This window comes from Scophthalmus maximus, chromosome 21 (genome assembly GCF_022379125.1).
Source record: "Scophthalmus maximus strain ysfricsl-2021 chromosome 21, ASM2237912v1, whole genome shotgun sequence".
NCBI lineage: Eukaryota > Metazoa > Chordata > Actinopteri > Pleuronectiformes > Scophthalmidae > Scophthalmus > Scophthalmus maximus.
This window is the reverse complement of record NC_061535.1, coordinates 11,882,549-11,909,332: the sequence shown is the minus strand read 5'-3', so window position 1 is coordinate 11,909,332 and position 26,784 is coordinate 11,882,549. Positions and strand designations below refer to the sequence as shown.

At 44.4% G+C, this 26,784-nt stretch overlaps 1 protein-coding gene across 2 annotated transcripts; it reads right to left on the bottom strand.

Moving 5' to 3' along the window:
• Window positions 1-12,724: 12,724 nt before the first annotated feature.
• On the bottom strand, window positions 12,725-26,387 carry cnn3a (calponin 3, acidic a). Of its 2 annotated transcripts, XM_035619059.2 has the most exons (7): window positions 26,114-26,383; window positions 15,494-15,615; window positions 15,254-15,320; window positions 15,032-15,169; window positions 14,792-14,908; window positions 14,068-14,214; window positions 12,725-13,833 (listed from the first exon to the last, which is right to left on the bottom strand). In XM_035619059.2, the coding sequence occupies exons 1-7, from the start codon at window positions 26,168-26,170 to the stop codon at window positions 13,492-13,494; spliced, it is 990 nt and encodes a 329-aa protein (XP_035474952.1). In that variant the 5' UTR covers window positions 26,171-26,383; the 3' UTR covers window positions 12,725-13,491. The 2 variants fall into 2 exon arrangements, with proteins under 2 accessions (XP_035474952.1, XP_047185863.1); XM_047329907.1 differs by having other exon boundaries at window positions 14,792-15,169; window positions 26,114-26,387.
• Between the last annotated feature and the right edge of the window lie 397 nt (window positions 26,388-26,784).

Here is a 26,784-nt window from a genome sequence, read left to right as displayed (position 1 = left end):
AGTTGACCTCCCGAGTAATAGTCCCACCGAGTTTGGTGAAAATCCATTCATGCAAATCCATACGCTGTGGAAATGTTCTAGTTTAGACATGGCTGAATTGTGATGTAATAAAACAAATATTACTGTTGTAGAAGTCGTAATTTCTTAGGGGTGGACAAACATTGTTATCCTTCCCTTTGTCCCGAACGTTGCGTCTTTCATTTCGCCGCTGAACAAAATATCGGCATCCATGCAGAAAAGAACACTACGTGACCGGGGACACGTAAAGAAACTGAGGGCTGTTTCTTGAGAATTTGTTTTTTTTTAAACTGAAACAAAACAAAACAAAAAAAAGCACATATGAATCATTAATGTCAATGTTCTTTTGGCTCTTTTTTCGTTTGGTCATTTGGGGCGTATGGCCTCGGCCTGCCTGCGCCCGGTGATTGCACGGCCGGCCTCCTCGTCTGAGGGGTCAGCACAGTCACCAACGTGGGGAGTAACAATGTCGACAAGGTCTGCCAAGAAACCACGATGGGAACTGGGCTGCAGCCCACAACACATGAATCACACGATGTGTCTCAGCAAACGCTCGACACTAATTCTAAAGTGTGTAATCGCACGGATGCATTTGAACTTTGACCCCTCAGAGCTTCCCGGCGTGCAGGTGAAACGTTGGCACGTTCTCCGTCTCGGCTCAGAGAGACGGGTGAACGTGTTTTTTCCCCCCAGACTCCCGAGCTTTAGGGTCCGTCTGCCCGCATGCTGCGCTCGGAGGTTGTGCGTCTGCCCCTGCGATGTCTGGCCGACTGGTATGCGGGCACTCAGACAGAGACGACACCCGTGACTGTTTGCAGCGGGGCGCGTCTTATGTGCCCCGTCTCGTTTGAGTCCGTTATCTTTATTGACTATTCACGTCGGGAACATTGTGAGTTGCCGTGAAACCACTTCTGCTCGGGCCGTCGGTGATCTCCTGACACAGCGGATGTGACTAAGCAAAAGGGTTTTGGTGTGTGTGTGTGTGTGTGTGTGTGTGTGTGTGTGTGTGTGTGTGTGTGTGTGTGTGTGTGTGTGTGTGTGTGTGCGTGTGTGTGTGGACCAACCGCGTAACCGACAGATCACCGGCAACCGGCCTCTCCAAAAATAAAACTGCAATTGATGTGTAAAAAGCAGTAGCAGAGTCAGTGACTCATCATCTGTACAGTTTTCCTTCAAGTTTAACCGACTCCACGTGTTTTCCCGTCTTTCCTCGGGAACGGGATTGTTTGCTGATGCCCGAAAACAAAAACTCAGGCCGCCACTTTATTCGCCCACTTTGAAGTCTTTTCTGCCGCATGATGTGCCCCTTGTGTGTATAAACCGCCGGCACATTAATCTGTAAAAAAATAAATAAAGTAAAGTAAATACACTCCTCCAGCTCCGGCTTCGAGATGGGGGAAGTAGGATCGAGGATGTTGTGGTTTTGTTTTACGTGCCGAGACATTGACGTGCAGTAGCAAACTGAAAGTCCTTTGGTTTCCTGTAAACTCTGCTCGCTGAACGGCTTTTCCCAATGTCTTAGTGCCCTAGGACCCAGAGGATAAGTCCGTGTTAAACCTGAATTTGACTTTTCTTCTGACCTTAAGGGCCTCGCATGGTCAAATCATTAGCCCACTTGCTGCACATGTAGATGCAAAAGCCTGTGGATGATTGTTCCCATGACCCCACGTGTTGTTCACCATGGGCCTATATGGAACATTCCTAAGTAAAGGTTTTTTTTTCCCTGTGACCTTTTCCCAAGGATACAGTTTTCTTAGGATTCTCCAAAAATTTAATTTTGAATTCGGAACTTTCATAAAAATATTGTTTATTGTTTGCTGATTTCAAGTAGTTATTCTATTTGATTTGCTATCTATCTGTCTATCTGTCTATCTATCTAAGTTAAAGGTCTCTGAACACCGAAAAGTTATATTACACTTCCAGAAAATAAATACCGTATGTCATAAAGTGATACAGCAATGACTGAAAAGGTTTTGGAAGACGATGGACATCAGCTTTCATACTTGTAGGGGGACATTTACGTGTGTGAACATGCTCTATATGTCAAGTACATACGCACATTGATACACAAGCCTGCATGGTTACAGAGTATTATAGCATCAGAAAAACAAACAAAAGTGAATGTTTCATTTTTGTTATGATGAAATATCAAACTACTATTTGTATCTTTTAATTTTCTCTTAATAAATCAACTAAATTTAAAGATACAAATCTTTTAATTGTCACAATTTTACAAAAGAAATACGGAAACATTTCTGCTCTTTAGATTCACCCCTTATACCTGTTACGTGAACAACATGATGTTTCTCAACAGTAAGCCAGAATTAGCAGATTACTGGTGATATTAAAAGTGAAGGAAACATATTTCATGGTCAGATTTTAGATTAAATGCTAACAGGATTTGTGTGATTGAGTTAATAAAGTTTGTATGTTTTTGTTGTTGTTTGCTCATATTCAGAATGCGAACACAAACATGCCAAAGATACACACACGAGCTGGACATGTTTCCATCCCGTCCCCTTGTCCAGAAAAACATCAAATACGAGCAAATACCTTTTTTGCTCAAGTCAGCAATAGAAATGTGCAGTTGCTTTTAGTTCAGAATAAAATTAATCATTCAAACCGAGAACTCCCACTCCCTGTGTGCCTCGGCCTATTCATCTGGGAAAACAAAAAAATGGAGTCCAAGTATAAATAACGTTGCGTGTTTGTTATCTCTGGCTTCTCCGGGAACGCAGAGGACATGCGGAGATCTCCGTCCGGCCGAGAGGCTCGACGATCCCCCCTGCTCCGTGCGAAACACCGAGAACACCGTCCACTCTATTAATAGCAGGTCTGAGACAGTTTTGTCTCCAGCAGTGTGTCATCACCATGAACGACGAATCACACTCCCCTTGACCTCACTTCCAACAGTCACTCTTTTAATGAGATGCCAGGCGGCAAATGGGAACGACACAGAAGCACAACGCACACAGAAATGTCACCATCAAATCACACGATGGAAAACCTCCATCAATCGGTCAACCCTGAGTCGCCATAGTTTTTCATTTTATGCTAATGTGTTCTCATATCCAGAAGTCCTTCTAGGTGAGTCACAGCCTCGTCTGAAGCAGACGCTGCTGAGCTGTGACAGAGCAGGACCCTTCACACAAATGATTAACAGGTGCCAAATATGTGACTGTTGCATCTTTCTGAATAGTTCGGTCATTGTGTCATATATATATATAGTCAAAATATTCAAATATACTGCGATACTTATATATTAATACTAATGCACTGATACCAAAATTACCAATATTAATACTCTCATACTAAAACCAATACTAATATGTTAATACTACTAATAATACTAATACTAATTCTGATATACTAATACTAATATTAATACTTATACAGTCATGCTAAAACTCGTACTAATATCTTAATACTACCAATAATATTAATATATTGATATGAGGTATTATTCTGGCATTATGACAATAATGTATTGCCAATACTAATACATTCAAATCAATACTAATTCTGATATACTAATAGTGATACAAATATACTGACAATAATATATTAATACTATTGCCAGTACTAATACACTAATACCAATACTAATTCTAATATACCAATACGAATAGCAATACTAATATCCTAATACTAAAACTAATACTAATAGCTTCATACTAATAATATTACTGTTAAAGGCTACTTATACTAATAACTATTCGAATGAGACATTGGAAGAAGCTAAAACTCGACTATATTTACTTTGTCGAAGAGTGAGAAGGTTTTATTTCCTTATTATTATCATAGACGTCTAATGGCGCGCACGATTCCACTTAAACCACGACGCCATCAATGTGACCTTCTCATTTTAGCCATTATTTTTCCGACTTCACCAAGTGGCATTTTTTAAATGGATGTTCTTTTTTTCAGCCATCTGTGAGGACCAGACGTCCAAACACTGTGGTGTTGCACAACAGAACTCCTTCGCCCTGCATGTTTATTAGCACTTCCCTGCATGGCTCCAGTCACTCAGCTTTCCTTAAATATTTGCAACAGCGTCGACAGCGTGTCAGCGGGACACTACGAGCCTCGCAGCCCCCCCCCCCCCCCCCCTCTTTCCCTGAGAGAGCTCCACATAGCGTTTCCTGTAATCTGGCATACTTTTCATAGCAGGGTCTGTTGTTCCAGCTGTTTGATTAACTAAATGAGCTGAGAGACGACGGAGTTCACACGAGTGGAGGAGGCCGGGGCATAAACAAAATGGTATCTGGCCTGTTTCGCTGGCCATTTGAATATTTCTGTGATTTCTTTGGAGTGGCTGCAGATGCAAAATAAACACAACCCCTGTCTCGACATTATGATCATGGCCTTTCTCATGTCTTTATCACAAACACCAGCCGGGGTCCTGGACCCGAGCTGTACTCGAGTCTCGGAACCGTTTCCTCACTTGGCTTTTTGTTCATATTGACTAAATCCTGGCCTCTCCCTCTGTGCAGCCCGTCCCGCCCTAACAGGAAGTAAACAAAGGAGTAGCGAATTCCAGGCCAACAAACTGTGGACGTCCACCTCCTGAGGTTCACCGGGTGGTCATTTCCGTGGCACGTCTCTCTTTAGGAACTGTCTCGGCCGAGCGCCGTCCATTTGGACGTGACGCTTCCTAAACAAACCTTTGGATGAAGACGCGATGCTTGAACGAGACTCGCGGCCCGAGACCACGCCGCCTCTCCTTCAGAAATATGTTTGCCGGGTGATTACGGAGAGGGGGATTTTATCCTTCCAACCTCTTTTTTCAGCTTTGACCTCAACTGCGGCAAAAGGTCACGTTGAGCTTTTAACCCAGAGCTTCTCATACGCACAGACAACCAACCTGTCGGATAAAAACCTGTGTCCACTGCAGAGACGTTTGGCCCCGGAGTGAATCCCGACTGTATCCGTTTCCCATCGCAGAGGGAAAAAGGGGCTTAATATGTTTCCAGTTGAGCCCCCCCGTTTGCTTAGGGAGGCCGCAACACCAATCACATACACAGACGAGCACGCGGGCGGGCAAACGTCTGCCTACATGTGGCCTCGGACATGCTCCCCAGAAGGCGTAGGCGGTGCAAACTGGTAAATATTTCAATAGAAAAAGTGTCTGCAACATGAGGCTGCGACCTCTTTTTTAGTTGTTATTCTATTATTATGACTCTGACATCAGCCATGACCCCATGACGGGGCGCCGTCGGCAAACTGGAGCACGCTGAAATAAACAGCGCTACTTCCGCTGACTGCCAGTGTGAGTTTGCATCAAATATTTCGTTTCAACCGTTACATTTAGATTTAACATTTAACATTTAGGTTTTACACTGAGATTATATTTTTACAAGAAAAGTACATTTCATGAGTTGACAAATATTGCTGTAAATCTGTAAAAAAGTGACTCCCACACACCACTTTTTTTCATACGTGGTTTGTTGCTAAATGTGGCGAAATGTTGCTGTTTATTTCATCGTGCTCCACTTTACCAACGGCGGCCCATATGAGAGAGAGCCTCTTGAATGTGTCACGGCTCTGTGGATTGCAGGACTTTGCCCCGTACAGAGTCAACAGTGGATCAGAGTCAACAGTGGATCCCCGCTCCCCCCCCCCCTCGCTGTGGGAACCAGCCTTTCATGGTCATGTGGATCGTAAAGAGGGAGGGGACGACAGGGCCGAAGAGGCAGACGCAGCAGGGATGGAGGCTCTGAATTGGTGTAGACAGACGTCGAAAAAGGTGCAACGCAAAGACTGGAGGGCAGGTGGAGTGAGAAGCGAGTCGCGATGAGGCAGCCCACTTCAGACATCTCCAGATCTGTGACAGCGGCATTGTCGTGTCCTTATCTAGAAACAGGAAACGAGACAAGGGGGAAAAAACCTTTTGGAGAAGTGAAAACTCCTCCAAAGTGTCCTGCTGTTCCTCATTAAGTTCTACGGTGCGCTGGCAGGGGTTCGGTTTAATGTACTCAAATGCACACAACATAACACAAATGTAAATATTTGATTTGCATTGACAAGCTGGTGACCTTTTTACTGAGTCAAATAATGATTAAAGGTACAACGTGTAAGATGCGGAGTCAATATTCTACCAGTCAGCAAATATTATTTAAATGTAGTGTGATGTCTAACACGACATAGTAGAAACAGATCAAAGTTAGCCTGACTTCTTACCTTCTTACCAGCCGTGTCAAATTCTTAGCAACGGCTAGCATCGTAGCTCGGCTGACATTAGCAGATAAGCTAGGCTAACATTAGGGGATTAGCCAGTCAGAGGCAGGGTCGCGGCGAGGCGGGGCGGGTCTTCTTTGACTGTCGCTTCGGATGGCCAGCGAACAATGGGCTGATTGGCTGGTCAGCTCAGGTGCAAAGACGTCACGCTCAAGTGGCAACGTGACGCCAACCATTGGTTTGCGAACTAACACTTTGAACAAGCATTTTTGGACCGACGCCATCTTGTTTTTTGGAACCACAAGTAACCATTTTTGGGAGAGCCGCCTCCCTGCGAGCTCATCCTCCTGCACCAAGAACCTACACCCACGGGCGCAGCACTGGGGCGGGGGGGGGGGGGCGGGGGAGACTACCTGGGGCCCAAAGGTGGGGGGGGGCACCTAGCTGAGATCGACACGGCTGCTATTGCTAGCTAGCTAGCTCACTGTAGCTTTAACGACCTGAATTCAGTATGAGTAAGCTAGTTACTATTAGAACACACACACAGTATCATAAATGATTCAGCATCATAGTTGCTGGGGGGGGGGGCCCACAGAGACTGCTTATGTATAGGGCCCAGGATTTGGTGCTACAGCCCTGCCCACACCGACTGGACTTTTTATTTCAAACTTTATTACGTTTTCACAAACCTGTATTCATGATTGCCTGGCACAGCACAGGAGGGGGTTTTAATTTGGGCAGATATCACACGTTTTACATATAACTGCTTCACGATCATGACATCACTCAGTGACACAACCACACTTAGTTCAACACTAAAATTCCACTCCCGGTCTTGCACCGGGTCAGAGAGGAACATGCGCCTGAGTCACGACAACAACCAGCAGCGAGGTTGGGAAAAGGCCCTGGGAAAAAACATAAAATGTGCGGCGCTCCCGCTGGATGTGGCTCATTAGTGTCGACCTCACGGGAAACCAATTCTTCTGTCAATCGGAAAATTGACTTAAAGGGGGAATCGGGAGCAAAAAAAATGTCTGAGAGTTGTATAATTGCATATTTCTCACAAGCAGGTTTTTTTTAAATCTGGTGGTTTAATCTGTTTCCTCGGAGCGCGACGTCGACATGAGTAGACATAAATATGTTGAAGGCCACACACAGTCATTTTTTTTCTGAGCTTTTCCCTTCTTCAAAATCTGTTGCGTCAAATGCTGCCGCCTGCTGGACGTTTGCGTGAACTACACATTTCAGTCAAGTCCGATTTCATCAGTTAAACACATGCAGTTGACTGTATAGCTCTTTAAAAGAAATGGGGGCAGTCATCTTGATATACTAAATGTGACTCTCTCTATCAACAGATGAAAAACAAGCATATTCAAGGGACTGGTGTTTTCCATGTTGTAGCCTTATAGAGTCAAATAGCCGTGATTCTGCAGAGAGTCCACCGGAGGTCAGTGTCACCACAGACTCAGTCATCAGCAGAAATTACGCCATAAATACACCCTCAACTCACAAAGCTGAACCAAGGAATTGACAGAACTAACTGTAGATAAACTAAGATAGATAAAGACGTCATCATCCAGCTGCCCATCATCTGCACTCTTCAGATCTCCAGCGACATGTGGAAGTGCACATTTACGATGAAATAAAAAAAAAGTAAAAAAGAGAGCCTGGATTAATTTTGTGGCCCAGGTTCGCTGGAGGACAAGAAGCTTTTGGGAAAGTACGCTCAGCGAGCACTTTATTAGGAACACCTGTTCAGGTTCCTATTCATTCTAATGATACTCATGTCCAATCAGACAGTCAGCACTGCAGACACAAGTCCGTAGCTTCACTTGAGGTTGAATTCAGGGATTTTGACGTGTCAGGCTGGTTGGAGTTTTTTTCTGAATCTGCTTCTTCCTCTCCCGTCGGCCAAAGAACAGAAACCCGAGGCTGCAGGGGACACAGACGACTCCCCAACACTGGACAGACTGGAGGAAAAAAATCAAACGTAGGCTGGTCTGGTGAATGTGGTTTTCTACTCAGTCTGCAGATTGTAGAGTCATAATCTGTAGAGTCAAAAGTTTGAATCCGTGGGCCCAACCTGCCTTGAGTCAAGAGCCCAGGATGGACTGACACACTTTGGGCCTTTTAACGCCAATCAGTCATTGGTTTGAATGCCACAGTGTTAATGACCATGTTCATCCATCTTCTGACGGCCACTTCCAGCAGAACAAAGTCGTCTCAAAGTGGCAGTTCAGGAAACGTGACAGCGAGTTCACTGAACTTCAGTGACCTCCAAGCGTCTCCAGATGTGGATCCAGAGGAGGAGAACCTCTGGGATGGTGGTCGAACAGGATGCCGGCAGCTGACGAATCTGCAGAGACGAGGTGACGCAGTCGCGTCAGCACGGAGCAGAGATCTCAGAGGAGAAGTTTCCAACATCTTGTGGAATCATCTGTCTCTAAGAACTGAAGTCGGGGGGGGGACAGGAGCATCGGCGGTGATGTAACCTGCAGCGTTTGTTCCATTGTTCCAGCTCTGTTAAAAATGTGAAAATCCCACTTTTGGGAAAGTTGGGTGCAGCTGAAGTTACCGCTTTGCAGCTGAAAAAAAAAGAAAGAAAAAAATCTTTGGATGGTTGGAAAAATTATACATTATGTCTCCGATAATTGAAAGAAATAATAAAAAATAGTTAAGGAGCTAGAAGTCCAACGTGTATTAACTAAATAATGATATGATTCACTTAGATGAGGTCATCCACTCGTGATTAATGATTCTATTATGTGACTTCGTCACGGGTATATTTATAGACGGGTCGTGGTTAATACAGCCGTGGCCCCAAAAAAATATCTGTGGAATTATTGAAGCATACTTTGTTAATGTCAGTGGATTGATGTGAGTTATGGAGCATTAAAAGCGGGACGCTCCACATCTAATTAAAGCTCACTGTACACAATACTTTGATTGTTCTGTTTTTGTGTGGACACGGTTATTTTCTCATTTCAATAAAAAACTGGGGATTTTGTGAGGACTGAAAATAGCCACATAAAAAAAAAAAAAATCCCAAATCCTAAAATCTTTAAATATCTTTCTCAGCCATGAGCTCAGTTTCGACCTTAAAATAAGAGAAGTTTTGACAGAAGTTGTCGGGCGGCTGTGGCCGGGGAGGTAGAGAGGTCGTCCACGAAAGTGGAAGGTCAGTGGTTCGATCCTCGCTTACACCTAGGCAGCATGCCGAAGTGTCCTTGGGCAAGACACTTAACCCTAAATTGCCTCTGACAGCAGTGTACGAATGTAACAGGAAAGAAAAATCGTTTTTGGGAGCTGGTATAGCTCAGTGGGTTACACCTCTGACTCTGGTACAGAAGATCGGCAGGTTTGATTCCTGGTCAGGGAAAAAACATCCAGTGTGGGCCCTTGGGCAAGGCCCTCGATGCCACCCGCCTGCCTCTGATATGACCGACACCGGTTGTTGTAAATCGCTTTGGACAAAAGCGTCACCTAAATGAAAGTAATGTCATTTTTTTAATCAAATTAATTGTAGTAAATGTTCCATCATTGATTCATTTACAATTTGTTCATAGGAGTTTACAAAAACATGCAATGAGGCAGCACACTGTGAAATATGAAAACATATATTTAGAGCTTCAGTCTGGGACGTCAACACCTCACTGTGGCTGTAGCTCGTTGAAAAGAAAATAGATATGTTTTTTCTTAAAGTTGAGAGTTCAGGAATGTGTGTGTGTGTGTGTGTGTGTGTGTGTGTGAGGCCCCGTTGTTCTCCGGGCCACCGATTACACAACCGCCGGTAAACTCCACCAGAGCGTTCAGCTGGAGACGGACTACAGAACAAAAGCTGCCGAGCAGCAGAGCTGGGGGGGGGGGTCGGGTCGGGGGTCCGCCTGTGGAAAGATCCAGAAGGAGAGAAGACTTGTGGCAGATGCAACTACATCCAGAAACTGAAGCAGTTTTCCACTTCACTCAGAAGCACAGAGAGATTAATTTGGCAACTAGACCTGATTCAGAGAGAACCTGAGTTTTGACAAGGCCCGAGGCTTCACATGGTTCCAGAGAGAACTCCTCTGACGTGGATTTTTTCATCCTGTACTTTTCTTCCCCCTTTAACCAGAGGAGACGACTGACTGACGGTAATCCACTGCAGACTGCACAGAGCTCAGATGTCTGACACACACCGGCCTCGCGTCTATTCACACCCTGTCTCTTCCAATTCCTCCGGTCGACCTGTAGATCTCAGAGAGGACAGTGCACAGTCAGATTATATATTCAATGTATAGTGAACACAGTGTGCTATAGATTACAGGGGGCGGACCCCAGGCCCCCTTTGGACGTCCACATGCCTCCCCTCTTCTACTGTTCGCATTCTTGTGTTCTTTGATATTCTAATTACATTATTATATATTTTTTTCTTCAATTTTATTTAACTTTTTTTAGTTTTTAAATCTTTGTTTTCGTTGCCTTTTGAAACCCTTTTTTTTTTTTTTTTTTTACATATTTCATTATCAGCATTTATTGCATCTTTTCTTAATCCTTTAAAAATGTCGTATATTTTTACCGTCTTTTAAAGGCTTTTTATATTTATTTCATTGCATCGCTTCATGTGTAGCCACACAGACAAACTACAAACAGATGGGATCCCGTGCATCCTGCTAACTAGTTCTGAGGGACCATGAAACAGCCCTGGAGTTCCTGCAGTGCTCAGAGGTCAATACAGTAGAAACTGATATTGGGTTTTTTTGCATTTCACGTCGAGGTAAATTTGAGTCCGATGTTAAGAAATGGGCCGAGGTTCCGCAGCTCTCTCCCAAGTGTCTGGGCCCAACCGGTCGACATCCGCACGGTCAGTGTGTAGCCGAGGAGGACGACCGGTCCGTCTGTCAGCTGCAGGAAATCAAACGTCCGCCCCCAGCCACTACATATGTGTCTGACAGAAAAGTGCCCACCTCGTCCCTCCCTCCCTCCCTCCCTCCCTCTCCCCGTGATGAGGTGCATCAAATTACAGCCTGAGGAGGAGGAGGGAAGCTGGAACTCCCAGGCTAATAAAGTCCAGGTCTCTCAGAGTGTTTCTTCCATTGGCAGGACGAGCGATTCCTCAGTTATCAGGTTCCAACTGAAAGACCCCGGACGGACGCCATAACCAGATGAAACAGTAGTAGATGAGTTCAAAGAAAAATTGATAACATGTGAGTAGAGGAGATGTGGGCACATGATTACAGCTTCTCTCGTGCACCAGCGGGATAAATCTCAAAAACCTCAGTACAACCTCATCAAGAAGCAGCAGGACGGAGAAATGATTCTGTATTTACCGTATATGCAAAGTGTTTCTGGCCCCTATAGCAGCATGTGTGGAGTGGGATGGTTTCAGCCTGCAACAAGCCCACCCTTTTTTTCCTTTCAGGGCCTTCTCCCTCCCTCTCTCTCTCTCTCTCTCTCTCTCTCTCTCTGCTGTTGCTGCGGTTACCGTGCTGCCTTTTGGACTCCCTCTCTATAATTGACTCTTGGTTTTCACCCTGGATTCTGCAGCGCCGCACAAAGCAGTGATTATTCCCGAGCAGCGGACGGGTTGAGGGGCGGAGGGGGTCTGGGGTTTATAGGCGGGGCTTTGAATGAATGCCACCACATTCTCATGAAGCCGATTGGCTGCTCACTCTTTGTCTTGACTGAAATCGCAGCTCAGGTCCTGACTGAAGTCACACAGGGCGCAGGAGTTTGACCTGAATCTAACCAGAGGGATGAAGTACAGGACGCCATCACTCAAACAAACAAACACCTCTTCATGAAATGGCCGCTATTTCACCAGAAAGGGGAAGAAAACACTGGTGTGCAAAGATGAATGAATAAAAGGGAACGTCTTTGTTAAATTTCAGTCTGAGGTAACTTGAAAACTATTTTTTTTTAGCTCGACATCCATTTGAGTAATTAGTGGTGTGGGGTTAGAAAGACGTGCCAGGCAGCTCCGGGGTTTTGATGCTTCGCCGCGAAAGTTTCTGATTGTAGCCATCCAGTGAACCATAGTGATTATAAACAGTTCATTAAAGGGATTTGTTCACCAGATGGTTCTGAAGCTCCGACTGCGTCGCCCCGCTCGCACTGACTGAACAGCGTCTGTGAGTCGTGTAACAACTCAACAAACTCTTTGTTTATAATTCCCGATAGTTTGAAATGTTGAATATGAACTTTTTAAAATTGTTTTTAACTGATCTACAGTTCGGCACGCCTCCAAATCTTGCTGGACCCGATTGAAGCATGATAGACAGAAAAAGAAAAAAAAATCACCCTTGACCTTTCTAGAAAAAAATCAGTATGAGTGTGACTGACACTTTCTCACCTTGTTGCTAATAATCAATCACACGCGAGTTCATGTCTGAAAACAGCTAGGAAAACATAAGATTACCACCACGTGTCTTAAAAAAACTAATAATGCAAGTTACTGCTTGTTGCTAATTATCAAAATAATCAATTATTGTATCACTGTTTTTCCAATATGGCTGGACGTGTTGATGTAACAATAGTGTGCAGAGAGGCGTTCGACAATTAAGAATTTTAAGGTTTTATTTATAACATACCATTTTATTTTTTACAAACCATATGACAGTGGACTGTTTTTGTATTGAGAGTCACCACAATAAATACAGTTTGGGGGGAAAACGACGAGGGGGAACGATATGAAAATACACGGAGGGTCACGTGACGGCACGTGGAAGTCTGGCTTAGAGCGTAGAGTCGGCCGTCAGGATTTTTTTAATGCTCATCACTTTAAGAAAAAAAAAAACTACCTAGTGATTAAATGTAGTACAAAAATGGAAAAGAAGGAATATCAGTATCACAAACTGTGGCTGGGTGTATGGACGCACAGGGAAGAGCAGGAGGCACATTACTGTAAATCAGCTCGTTGTCGAGGACGTTCACGTCGAGAACGTGAATTATAAAACATCGGTATACAGCGGCTTCATCTAACGCTACACCGTCTGTCAACAAAGTAATCACTACTTCAGTGTTCAATCTTTTTTTCTTTTCTTAAAAAGTGGGTATTAAAACGATTGCTCTTCAGCTTAAAAAAAAAAAACACGTTCACCACTGTATCTCATTATTCTATGCAACTACAACTTCTTGCGACCGCCGCTGCTCGGATGAAAACGAGTCTAGGCCAAGAAGGGAAGCGCTCAAAAGGCAACATTTCTTTTTTTTTTTGCTTCAAGAGAATAAAAAGACTAGTGAGGATAGCAAAAGACTTGCTCTGGTCTGTGTAGAGTACATGTGTTAATACTGCGCCGAGGGGGAGGGGGGACGTCGCCGCTAATAGTCAATGCCCTGGTCGTTGTAGTGGGAGCTGTAGTTGTCGTGGTAACCGCCGTGGTACTCGTCCTCCTGGAACTCGGCCTGATAGTCACTGTCGCTGATCTCGGAGCCGTTGGTGCCGGTGCCCTGGCTGCCGTTGGTGTGGATGACGGGCTCCGTGGGCGGCGCGCAGTACTTGGGGTCGTAGACCTGGCGGCCCAGGCCGTACACGCTCATGCCGCGCTGGGACGCCACCTTGTTGGTGCCCATCTGGAGGGAGATGGTGGAGTTGTCCAGCGGCTGCGTCGCCACCTTCTGGTCGAAGATGTCCCTCCGGGTGCCGGGGGCCGACATGCCCGCCTGCGAGGGGGGAAAACAAGAGAAGAGACGGAAGGTTTACAACACGACGACGGTAGAAAAAATCTAATATCACTTTCACCAGAATGGGACCAATGGAACCTGACAACGATGCTGGCAAGGAGGCATGATACAACTTTTATTATTCATTTGAAACAATTCACCATTTATAGCTAAGTAAGTAAAAAAGATCCAACAAGAACATTAGCATGAACAGAAGAGGTTGAGTGTTTTAACCTGGCTTGCTCCTTTGTTGGTTCCCATCTGCAGGCTGATGGTGGTCTGGTCGTACGGCTTGTCGGTCTGAGTCTTCGGGTCGTACAGATGTCGTCTGGTTCCGTAGGCGGTCATCCCGGCCTGACTCGCACACTTGTTCGTTCCCATCTGAGGGACAGAGAGGCCAGATGTAGGATCTCGTCACAAATCCGCATCACAAAATCAGTCGGCATGTTAAACCACTGTCATTTAGTTTCAGTAGGCGTGTTCCCACCACAGGAACTTTGCCCAGCTTGGGTACTTGGGACATTCTTTCAATTAAAAGTTCCTGAACCTGAACACCAAGTTTAACAGTTTTGGGGGGGACTGCTGTTATTGACTGTTTCTGTCCCGAGGTTGTTTGCCCTCTGTCCCAAATTTACTGAGATGGAGCGTTTCTATGGAGACAGCCGTTATGTCTGCGAGATGACGACGCGTGATTCGGAGAGTTTCAGAATCACTCTGACTGGAATGGGGAGGTTTATGGGAAGCCATGCACTGACCACTTGTTCATCATGCGGACCAGAAAATCTCCTCAATATATCGGGCTCCCGTAACAAATACTGCTCCTTAAGACATCCACAGCCTCCGACTTATTTCTCTGGCACTAAAGTTGTTATTTTGGCTACAACACTTGATTAGCTTTAAGGAATGTCATGTTCACGTGTGAGCCCCGAGAAACACTCGATCACCAGCGCACAGTCACCTGCAGTCCGATGACACACTGCCCGGCCTTGATCTTCTCGTCGTCGAAATGCCGAGCTTGTTTGTCTGAGTATTTCACCCCGATGTCAACCTTCGTGTCGATACCTTTGGTCTTCGCCTGACGGAGAGAAAGGACAAGCTGGTCAATGGACTGATGTGATTTGTGTCCTCTAAAGAAAGGAGGACGTGTTCCTTCCTCGGTGGGACAACGACCCTCTGTGTGCTGTGCGTGTTCACTCACCAGGTTGGCCAGCGCGAGCAGTGTGGTCTGGACTTGAGTCATGTTCCCGCTCTCGAACAGGTCGTTGGCCTCGAAGATGTCGTTGGGCTTCACGCCGTAGGCCAGGATGGCCTTGATGAAGTTGCCGATGTTTTCCAGCTGCGGAGATCGAACGAGTGTGTGAGTGATGAGGTGCCTGAATGGGAAAGCGCTGCATTGTCTCCAGGAGAGAACAAGTCTTACCTTGTGCCAGTTCAACTGGGAGAAGTTGACTTTCTTTACTGAACCAGGATGCACCTTGTTGATCAGTCTGAGAGAGGAAGGAAAACACAAACACGTATGAGAACATAACTGAAGGACATATTTTTAGCAGGTTTTCTGCGGTCAGATGTCTTGAATTATGCTAAAGAGCTAAATTTATCTGTAAAAAAATATAAAAATAATTTGGAACACAGAAGCCACACAAGCAGAAGTGGAACTCACTCGCAGAGGATGACTCCGTCCTTCAACCCTTTCTGGAAGTTCTCTCCGATGGACATTCCCGTCACCTCCTCGATCCAGAAGCGGAGCTCCTCCTCCTTCTGCACGTCATATTTCTGAGCAATCTGAAAGATTAAAACGTCACGCTAGGTCATTTTTTTAAAAGACGGAAAAATGAATCTGTCAATATAAATAGGAATTAATAAATTCAAGATTTCTGTCCCTTTTCCAATTTACAAATTAGTACGACAGTGTTAATGGATTGGGACGAGTGTGTTATGCGCAAAAATCTGCTTCAACACGTCACACAGAGACACAAAAGCTGATAAGCGTCTCTGACACTTTGGTCAATATGTTAAACAAATGGTACTGTGTACATTAAATCCTCCTCCCACCGGCTCTCCACAAAGTGTAAACAGACTTTTGAGTGTTTGGCTGATGCTGCACACAAATCCCACAGACTTTAAACTGGAGCCGACTCTTTGTCTGCCTGCTGAAGATAAGCAACGCAAAGACGAGACAGAAATCATCTGCCGAGCACTTACAGTACATGTTTGAGTTTGTCTGATCGTAAACCCTCTCTGTCACTATATCAAAGAATCCAAAATCTCGTCCCTGAGCGTTGTTTAGTACAAATCTTGCTGTTTCATAGGTGGTTGATGTAACACGGCTCCTGAGGCTTAAAACTAAGAAAGCATGCAAGCAGCTATATCCTCCGGGCTGCAAATAACGATTATTCTTTTATCATATATTTTTTAATTAGTCAATTAATTATAATGATTATAATTTTTTTTCGATCCCAAAATTAGGGAGTAAAATATTTTTGATACCATTATATTGGTCGACATATATATATATATATATATATATCCATAAAACCCTGTGTGGTTGTATGTATATATATATATATATATGTATATATGGTTTATTATAAGAAACACAAATAAAACACTAATGCAACCAAATATTTAGTACTTTTGGCACTACTATTTTCATAAAGTGTAAACATATGTGACATGTTTATTCCGTAAAATAAAAGTTTTCATATCAGCACATATAAACATAAGAGCAGATATCGATATCTCTGTGAAAGGCTCATATATTTATCGTCTGGGCTCTACTTCAAACTGCTGGAATATTCCCCAAAATCACGGAGTCGTAACTGTCAAATCTGAACACAGACATGAATCAAACACATACTTATGGATTAAATGTGAAGATAACAGACATGTATGATATCAATTTCCAATGTCCGGAACAAACACGCAATAATGCGCTTGGAAAACAAAGAGGAAAAAAGGGTCAAAGTGCAGTTGAGACACACTCAGTTTAAAAGAACGAAAGAGAAATCTATTTGGTCTAGAGTTTGTCTGAGGGGGAATTCCAGAGTGTCAGACTGTGAAAACCCCTGATTTACTGAACAAAGTATTCATTTTCCAGAGTTTTAATAAAACCAACTTGTTTTTTGTAACATTTCACTGACAAATACCTAATGCCAACAAATAGTTTTCACCCAGATGTTAGTGTTTGTCCCAACAGCTGTATCTCCTCCTGATACAAACACTGCTCACTTATTCGGGACAATGTAGACGAGGTCTGTTTATGAGGACGACTCCTCCGTAATGTTTGTGGTAATCAAGGACATGGCGAAAAATAGAGCAAGAAAGGAAAACAAACCTTGACTATTCCCAGGATTTCTTAAATAAAGACATGAAATAATGAGGTTACGGGTCATAGAGACATAAAAAACTAAACGGAAAACTCCAGTCTGCGTTTTGCACATAGATAAAGAATTTTGTCCTTTCCTGTTGTATTGTTTGCAGCATTATCACCAGCCACTGTTAAAAAAGGGTCAGCTGTCACCTGACACCACAGTGGCTGAATACAGACTCGTCACGATTTCAGTTTCCATCCTCATCCATAAAAGTGGCTAATTGATTTAACTGGAGTTAATCAGTGCAGGATCAAATCACGGACTGATTCACTTTGCCGTTCTTTGCTTGAAAAACAAATCAAACGGTTGATCAATGGTCTTGTTTTTCCATCATTGTTATTAATCATATGACCTTACATCAAAAACCACAAGCTGTGGCGTATCGCTACATTCACGACAAGAAACGCGGCTTCACCTTAAAACAACACACACGACCTCTTAACCAAACCACAACAAACTAGAACCTCAGCACTATATAATATGATTATATAAATGAATATAATTATGTAAATTCATCATTTTAAAAATCCAACTGTTAACATATTAGATTCTGACTGTCTCTGCTATTATGTTGCACTTCATACATAGAGAGTCCCCTCCAGCACAAAGTTGATTGTTATGTGCGGATTTATATTGAAATATTGATACTTCCAATTCCGACGCTACCTGTTATAGGTGTGTCGCTATGGCGACGTATATCACTGCCCAGGGGGAAATGATTGACTAGACTAGAGAGATTCATAAGTACTCAAAAATCTTTGAATTCACGTCTGTTTAGACTTCAGTCTGGAAACACAAATATTTTTCCATACTCTCTTTCTTTTCACCAGACTTCTCCAGACCTGGAAATGACTAAAATCAAATTCCATACTTTTCCATATTGCGTAGGAGCCCTGCAAATTGCTCAAAATCATATATTTCCTTCCCCAAAATAACAAAAAAATAACTAAAAAAAGGCCCCGTGAAAAGAACGGAAAATGACTGAATCCGCACCAAAGTTTAATATGTTCTTTCTTGACCCACGTCCCATCGTTCTACCAAGTTTAGTGGAAATCTGTTCAGTAGTTTTCGAGTTATCGTGCTGACCAACCAACCAACCAACACATCAACGGACAGGGGTGAAAACATTTGGCATGACATTGCGATGCTTGGCCTCCTCCTCCTCCTCCTCCTCCTAGTTCTGGTTAAAAGTTGAACAGGATGTTGTGTTCCAAACTGTGACTCCATGTCAAAGGTTGGATCTCGGCCGTGTAGTATCGGCGTTGGAACGTTGTGTCGCACAGGAATTAAATGTGAGTTGTGTGGATTTGGAGAACACAAAAGGAAACCCCACCGCGAGGCCAAAGAGCTCAGATGATTAGAAAGGGAAGGCATTTTCCTTTCTCTTTTCTTCTCCCGGCAGTGATTTTGTAGAGGGGAGCGTTGCCAAGAGCTCACGGAGAGGAGAGGGAAAAGTCAGGCACTGGAAAAAGGGATCTAATTCACTTGATGGAACCATTAAATTCGGCTTCTGAGGGGGAAACTCTGGAAAGGGGGGGCTTCAATTTTGAGCCCTCTCTCCCCCCATTCCATCTCTGTACCCAGAAGCATTTCCTGATGACAGCACAGAACTGCACACATTTGGAAAAATAGCTCCAGTGAAGTCATTGCTACTGGCAGCTCACTTATACACACTTTGAGTAGAGGAATTCGGCTCCGCATGGTTCGATAGGAAAGTTGACTGAAACACAAGAGTGCGATAACAAAAATCAACCCAACCACCAGCGGCTCCTCTGTATCACGCTGACACACACGGCCGAGTACTGAACCAGGGCTGAGCAAACAAGCGGGGCAAGATATTCATTAATATATAACCACCACCGGGCTACAGAAACTCTCCACATACCACACAGTGTGGTGAGAGGAGCCGTGTCATCGACTGGGAGAACAGGGAAATAACGCAGGAGCAACAAGTCAACAGTTTTAGGGAGAGTGGAATACATTTAGCCAAGGCTGCGACAAAAACAGCAAAGGTAACTGTACTGACAAGCCAACAGCTACTTTTCTAGGGATGCGGCGATACCGGGTCCAATACTGCGCTCATATACTCGTAATCGTACTCATAAAACTACTCCGATACCACTACGGCAACATAGCGTCCTCCAGACAGTTGAGCAATGTCAGCAGTTTATTGCAAACTATACAAAAATTAAAAAGCTGGCACTGACGATCACAATATTTCATGCTACCGAGCTATACAAAGGTATATTTCATATTTTCAAGCAGGGGCAAGTACTCATATTGGTACTCGGTATCGGCAAGTAGCTAAATGTAGGTACTTGTTACTTTTACTTGGTCTGAAAAATAGTGGTATCCGTGCATCCCTATAATATTCAGAATTAACCATCGCACGGTGTTTACCTGCCGGCTGCGCTTTGGTCTAATTTGTCTCACAAACAGTTTCATAATGAACCAAATATTTCGTTCATGAGCTGCGAAGTCCGGACATTTCCCTAAAATCTTCCTGAGGGGCTGCGTGCGAGTACGCAAATGTTGCGCCGGGCATTTTCTGGAACTTTGGAAGGAAAATCTCCTGTCGCCCATCTATTGTGAATGAGAGGTGTATCCAGCGATTACAGGAGGAGAGCCGTGATAAAAAAAACATTTAAACTGATAAAACTGTGTCGTCTTTCTGGATCCCAAACAAAAGCTCCCGTCCGGTAGAGGAATCTATCCCGCGAGCGTAAAAGCTGGAAGCCTCTCACGTACAGTACCACACACCAGTAACGAGGATCGAGGACACATCTCCGGTGTCAGCACATTAACGTGGGATGGGAGCTGCCGCGCTTTGTCGTGAAAACTGTCACCTCTCGCCCCACCGGGAGTGGAAAAGTCAACGGGAACGGACCTGATGTAGAAAAGGATGAGATGGTTCATTAGAAGTGTTGTGAAGACCACAATCCAAAGCGTTTGCAGCCGTTCCGAATGCTCCTACTCGAAGGTGGAGTGAAAGGCCGGCTCCATTTCCTAACAGTTTCTAAAAGGGCAGTGCATCCCTCAAGTTTTAGAAACCCTTCATTCAAAAAACAAAGTGTGTCTTCATGTCAAGTAATCAACTGGTTTGATAGATAAAGTCTGTTGTGTCTCTAGTCATTCTATGCTTACTTGGTTCTTAGAAGTTCAAGAAGTGCAGGCCTTGCTCAAAATTTAGATTGTTTGATTGTTTTTAATCCACTGGCACAGCCTCGAGACAGATGATAATTCTTCAACAATCACCAATCAGTACGAGAATAAAGGAGAATGAGATGGACCTAAATGACTAATCTGTCTGAAAGTCTGGGTTGTTTTTTTCCAGCTCTTGCGTCGTCGAACTTTTCCTTCAGCTACAACACAGAACTGTTTGACTTTGCCTCTCCGCCGGCTCTTCACACACAAACACAATCAATCCGTTTCCTGGATACAACAGCCGGTTGCCCGCCCCCACTGGCCCGAGAGAGCCCACGGATGGGGGATGAAAACAAACAGAAAACAGAGCGGAATTCCTCCAGTGTTGTGTGCTGCTGATCACACTGCATCCATCACATCAAGGTGACATGGTCATAGTTTCATCTAGTGTCTACAATAGGATTTTTTTTACGTGACGTTAGTGCCGGTCACCACAGAGTTGGTTGACCCACCTGACAAGATTCACGGGGGGAGAACTCTTTCTGTTCCAACCAATCAGACTTTAAACCAACAGTCAAAGTGTGACCTCGCGCCCGCGGACCTGCGGAATGTGCCGTGGTTTCACGTTTCACTTTTCTTTAACGCAGAGAGCCGACAACTTCACCAGCTGAAGATTTTAAGGTTTATGAATACAAAAAGATGAACAATGTATCCTTTAACAATGTACTGCAAGGACAACCCTGCAGCAGCGATGAGGTGTGACCCTCAGTGATTTATTTCCACTCACTCTCAGGCCTTATATGTGGGTGTCAATGGACATTGTGCCGTGCTTCTGTCACATGATAGGTCAGAGGTGAGGTGACAAATTGATGTCAACTAATTTGTGTCTTCTTGTTATGTCTGTGCCGAATCCATTTTTTAGAACTCACTGTAAGGGTCCTCAAACTGGGTCCTGTTCTTGTGTATTAGCAATCTTCGTGTTTACTGAAAACAGCATAAGGAGTGAGAAAATGTCAAAAAGATGCAGAGCAAGAGCAAATTCCCTTCGAGTCCTTCAGTGTCAGGGGGTCGACCTGAAGTACGAGATGAGGAAGAGACGGAGGAGCAGAATGATACTGAGAAGGGGAAAAAACAGTACAAATGTAAAACTTTTAAATAAACCTGCTCTGTTTATGCTTCTAACCCAAGTTCAAGTTGTGCCCTGGCTACAGTGGTGGAATTATTCAAATCAAACTGAACTGAATTGAAACAAAGCTGCTTTCCATTTTACTCCCAACACACTGGAAAGCCCAGGTATTGACATCGACATGAACAAATACACAGACAAAGAAAAGAAGATGAGTATTTCAAATCTAATGTTGGGATTGAAAGGCCTCATTCTTCTCGGTGATATAAAAGAACTTCAAAGACTAAACACAGCAACGAAAGTCAAACCCTCCATTGTTCACGCTCTCCCCAAAATAAACTCCCCTGCAACGCGTGAAACCAGCAACAAAGACAGCGAGGCTGCAGGGATCGCACTACGTTAGTGTGTTAGCCACCACAAGCACGTACTACTACTTAACCTTAACCTTACTTGATTAGATCAGCACAAGTACTGACAATGCTAACCAACAACAACACAATCTAAATCGACCCTAAAGGTGATGATGATGAAGATGCAACTCGAGGGAAAAACTTTGCGGCCTTATTTTCTAACCTTGCCAACAACATAACTGGTTCACGAATACGGAATCTTTATCATTCACAGGCAGACGTTAGGTTTACGAGGTTGTAAAGTACAGAAAACAGGAGCTACGGCTGACTCGCAGCCGAAAACACGCCTATAGTACCCGGCCTTGAATCGCTGCGAAGCCATAACTGAGCAGAGTGAAAAGTGGTTGGGGTCCTGATTCGAGGGGTTCGAGCGGAGGAATGTCAGGAATGCGATGTACTCAGCTCAGAGAGAAAGGCCCGGACTACTGATCACACATTATGCAACGGAACACAGATGGGCCCCTGCCTGTCCTTTTTCCTCCTTTTTGTTCCGCGCTTGCTCTTGACAAGGGGGGGGGGGGGTACCACAATGAACGGAGCATGTGTTGTGGAACACAACCAAGAGTCATTGCACTTTGCAGACAGATTTAGAACGCAGCTTCCTCACAAAATGGAAAAAACAGGAGATTGAATCCCCAAAATCCAGGTTGCGTGACAGCTACAGGCAAGTCCGCGATACTTATATAAGAAGGAGGCCAAGTGTGCACAAGGACGACACTCGCACTCTTGAAGGACCTTTTCCGAGGTTTCTGCCAAGTTCAAGTTACCTCAACTAACGAGGCCTGAGGTTTGAGCAATATGGCGATTCTGAAAATCGCTCCTCTGAACGGAGCTTCGACAGCCTTCACACGTCAAACCTACCACACAGACATAAAACCTTTCAATCAGCACAAGTACAACGGTGCCCCAAGGTCACGGTTAACACGGTGATGCAAATCCCCAAAGTTCAGTCTTGACCTCGGAAAACCAGAGTTAAGAAAACAATCTAAGCGCCAAAAACTCCATTTAGTAGCTTCACTTTCAATCACATCCCATGAACGTCCTCAGGAGATGTTGACTCTATTGTCATCCAATTCTTTTTCCAGAACTAATAAACGGACCTTGCGATTAGATTGCTTTCCTCAATGGACTTGTACCAAGGTCAAGACTGAAGTTTGCACGTCAGCGGTAAAGTGCTTGTGTAGACAAACCAAAGCGCGAAGCCACACTCAACTTTCAACTGCTGTGGTGTCAAAGTATTTCCACTCTCATTCACCTCCAACAAAACCTGAACAATATAACCTTCATGAAGGTAGAATTTACTGCAAGGTGTCGCAAATAAACTGCCAACCGTGTGCACGCAGTCAAAAATAAAAATAATACACAGGCCTTTACAAAGTTGACACAGTGCACTAACAAATTTCACAGGCTACTCAATCCAAAACGCTGAAGATCCCATCTCAGAAACGATGAAGATAACCAGCTTAAGCGGTTGATTTGATGCGACGCGAAGTGGGACAATGTGAATCCTGATGCGAATCCTGATGCGATGGGCCTTCGGTTGCACAATCTCTCTACGAAACCACGGCGAAAACAGTCCGCTCCGATTGGACAGTTGTGTTAAGAGAGAGCGGACAGTGCAGATAAAGAAGAAACCTGAAAACAGATGTCTCACTCTGTCCATAGATTGTGATTCAACCGGTGAAACTGGTGGTCACCACTGGCTATAAACGAGAATCTACTAGTACACTAAGCTTCGATAGCGGATCTGTGACCGAGCGAAACTGAATCCGTTTGTTTTGCTCATCTGACTGTCAAGAGTCACACGAGTCAACAGTCAAGCATGCATACAAGAACTTGAAAAGCTGTCTTTCGTTGCGACACCGGGAGGCCGAGGTGAACAAACGACAGCACAGTAGGTTTTTTTACTATCTCAAACCAAACAAGAGACAACATTGCTCCCGTCCGAAGAGAGCATTTCTCAAAACGGCAAGTTCCACTCCTCAAAAGTTCACATGAGTCACTTCCTGTCGGGGGAGGGGAGGGGGATTCTTTCCACAGTGACCCCTTACACATGCTTTTGGGATTTCAGTGGAATGACCACAGACAGACAACTCTACTGTAGTGCTACTGAATCGCTCTCCCGGTTTCTGTTCCCACCCGCGGCGTTTACAAGGATGACGACGTCCAGGAATTCTGCGAGAACCGTCACACAACTCTGTCCAAGTATATAACAGTCGTTTTTTGTAATAATTTTCCATACCTGCGCAGGAAATCCCATCGCTGAGCCAATAAGCATGCAGCATGCTTGTGACAACATCCAATAATTACAGGGACAAGACGTGTCTGTGACACACTTGTGTTGTTGTTGTTGTCGTTGCATTTCAGAGGACTTGACTTTTACAGTGTGCGTCACGGAGCGGGTGTAAAAACGTTTAAGATCAAACGGGTGGCTCCGTTCTCTCCGGCTTGATGACAGACAGTTGCATGTGATGCAATGTACTGTAAGTAAAAAGGACACGGCTGCCAAAAACAGGCGACATGACTAATTCGATGACAGACGTAACTGAACCTCCTTCAAAACCATCCCCCACCAAATTCCCCCTCATCATTAAATCACTTGGCCAACTTGTACATGGTGGTTGACTAAACTCCCAGTTTGAAAACTAAAAACGATACTTCGTCCACACGCCTGTCTCACCTCCCGTTTCAGAAGTCATCCCCGTCCACACCGACCTAACTGAAAACGCGTATCAGGTGACCATTCACGAACAAGTGCGTAGGAACAGGAACTGCTCCACCATCGGTTGCTTAGCTACGGAAAGTACTACGAGCCGGAAACGACGATGTTGAAAAGCAAGACGAGGGGTTTGTTTTTCTTGGGACCGACGACGAGGTGGAACTGTTGCCGACAACGTTTTGCTGGCAGTCGAGTCGTGATCGACTAGAACCAATCAGGAGGCGAGCGCGGGCGACTGCGTCATCGTTTCCAAACGTCTGCGTTTTTTCGCACGGGTAAACGTAGCAGCAATGACGCATTTTAACACGAAAATGTAGTAACATGGATGATCATATGTCTGGTTTTCCGCATCGAGATCCACGCATTGTCCCCCGGGAATGTCCAAAAACCAAATCCTAAATGGATCCTTCCCGAAATGTTTTCGTGGGGAAATCTGATTTGGTCGTTTTTGCTTAATCTTGATGACAAAACAAAACAAACCAACCAAAAAAACAGTCACACAAAACATAACCTCATGGAAGAAGGATTGTTGAAGAACCGGTCAATCAAAACTCAGTTTTATCAGATCCACTGATGAAAAAGGTTTGAACAATACCCAGCTCTGTGTGTGTGTGTGTGTGTGTGTGTGTGTGTGTGTGTGTGTGTGTGTGTGTGTGTGTGTGTGCTTTCTGATGATGTCAACTTCTAATCTAGACATCATTCAACTCCAGCTGTCTGCAATAAACTTCCTCTGATTATTATAATCAATAATGTCATAAAGTGCCACGTGGCAATCTGATAATAACAACATCAATAGATATCAATAATCAATAGATGTAGCAGGAGAAGTTGGGGGCCAGCATTTTCCCTATACACAAAAACAATGAGTTCCCTTAATTTTTTGTAAAGATTTAAATCATAATCATCATTGTTCAGTATGAGAGCATCATCATCACAATAACAGCTGTTGCTGTCGTGCTCCAATTCATAATGATAAAGAAAAGAGGGAGGGAGGGAAGGAAAGTAGGTTTTCCATCATTTAGGAGGAGGAAGAAGAGGGAAAAAAGGTGGTGGTGGTGTAATGTCTGGAATATCCACTGGATCTGCAGACGTTAGCTCACTTTTATACATTTTGGATTTTGAATCCAAACCCTCTGCAGGTGAAGGCCCCGACGCCGGCGTGGACAAAAAATCCGAGCTCCTTTGAACGCAGCGCACCTTTTTTCTTTTTTTTTTTTCTTTTGTTCGCGTCAAAAAAAAAAAAAGAAAAAAAGTTGGGAATTAAAGTCTACGCACAATTTCATTCTGGGGGTTGTTGTTTGTTTTCTTTCACCATGCGACGTAAAAACACGAGTCTGAAGGGGAAACTTCGGGACACTTCGGGAGAGTTTACATCTTTTTCGTTTTTCTTGTCACTCGAAGCGAGCGGACTTCAAAGTGCCGCCGCGTTGCAACTGGCTAGAAAAAAAAGAACCCCGATAAGAAGAAGATATTAATCTTCAAAATGAATCAGCAGCAGAGTCAAACTCACCTTGCTTCTCACTTCTGCGGATAGTCCGTACGATGGCCCCTTGTTGAAGTGAGTCATTCTGTCGGTGTCGCGGATGAAATATCCTCCGCTACAGTGTAGCCAGATTAAAAAGAGGAAAAGAAAAAGAAAGTCCTATCAGGCAGCAGCTGCGTCTTCTTCTTCTTCTTCTTCTTCTTCTTCTACTTTGTCCGCTTCGACTTCCAGAAGCAGGGAGAGAATATTCCGTTGAGTCCGCACGAGTGAAGAGAATCAAACCCTCTCGCTCTGTTTGCTATCACTAAAAAAAAAGAAATCACATCCAATGAGTGACCTGGGAACAGGCAGCCAATCACAGTGGCCGCTTTAGCATCGGGTTCCTCCTCCTCCAGATGCTCTTTCTCTGCTGAAGGGTTGGGTCACACACTCACACACACACACACACACTCACTCACTCACACACACACGCACACACACACACTCTCTCTCTTTCTCTCTCTCTCTCTCACACACAGACACAGACAAACTCACTCACTCACTCACACTAACACACACACACAAACATACACACTCACTCACTCACTCACACACACACAAACGCACACTCTCTCTCTCTTTCTCTCTCTCTCTCTCACACACACACACTCACTCACTCACTCACTCAAACACTCACTCACACTCACACACACACACAC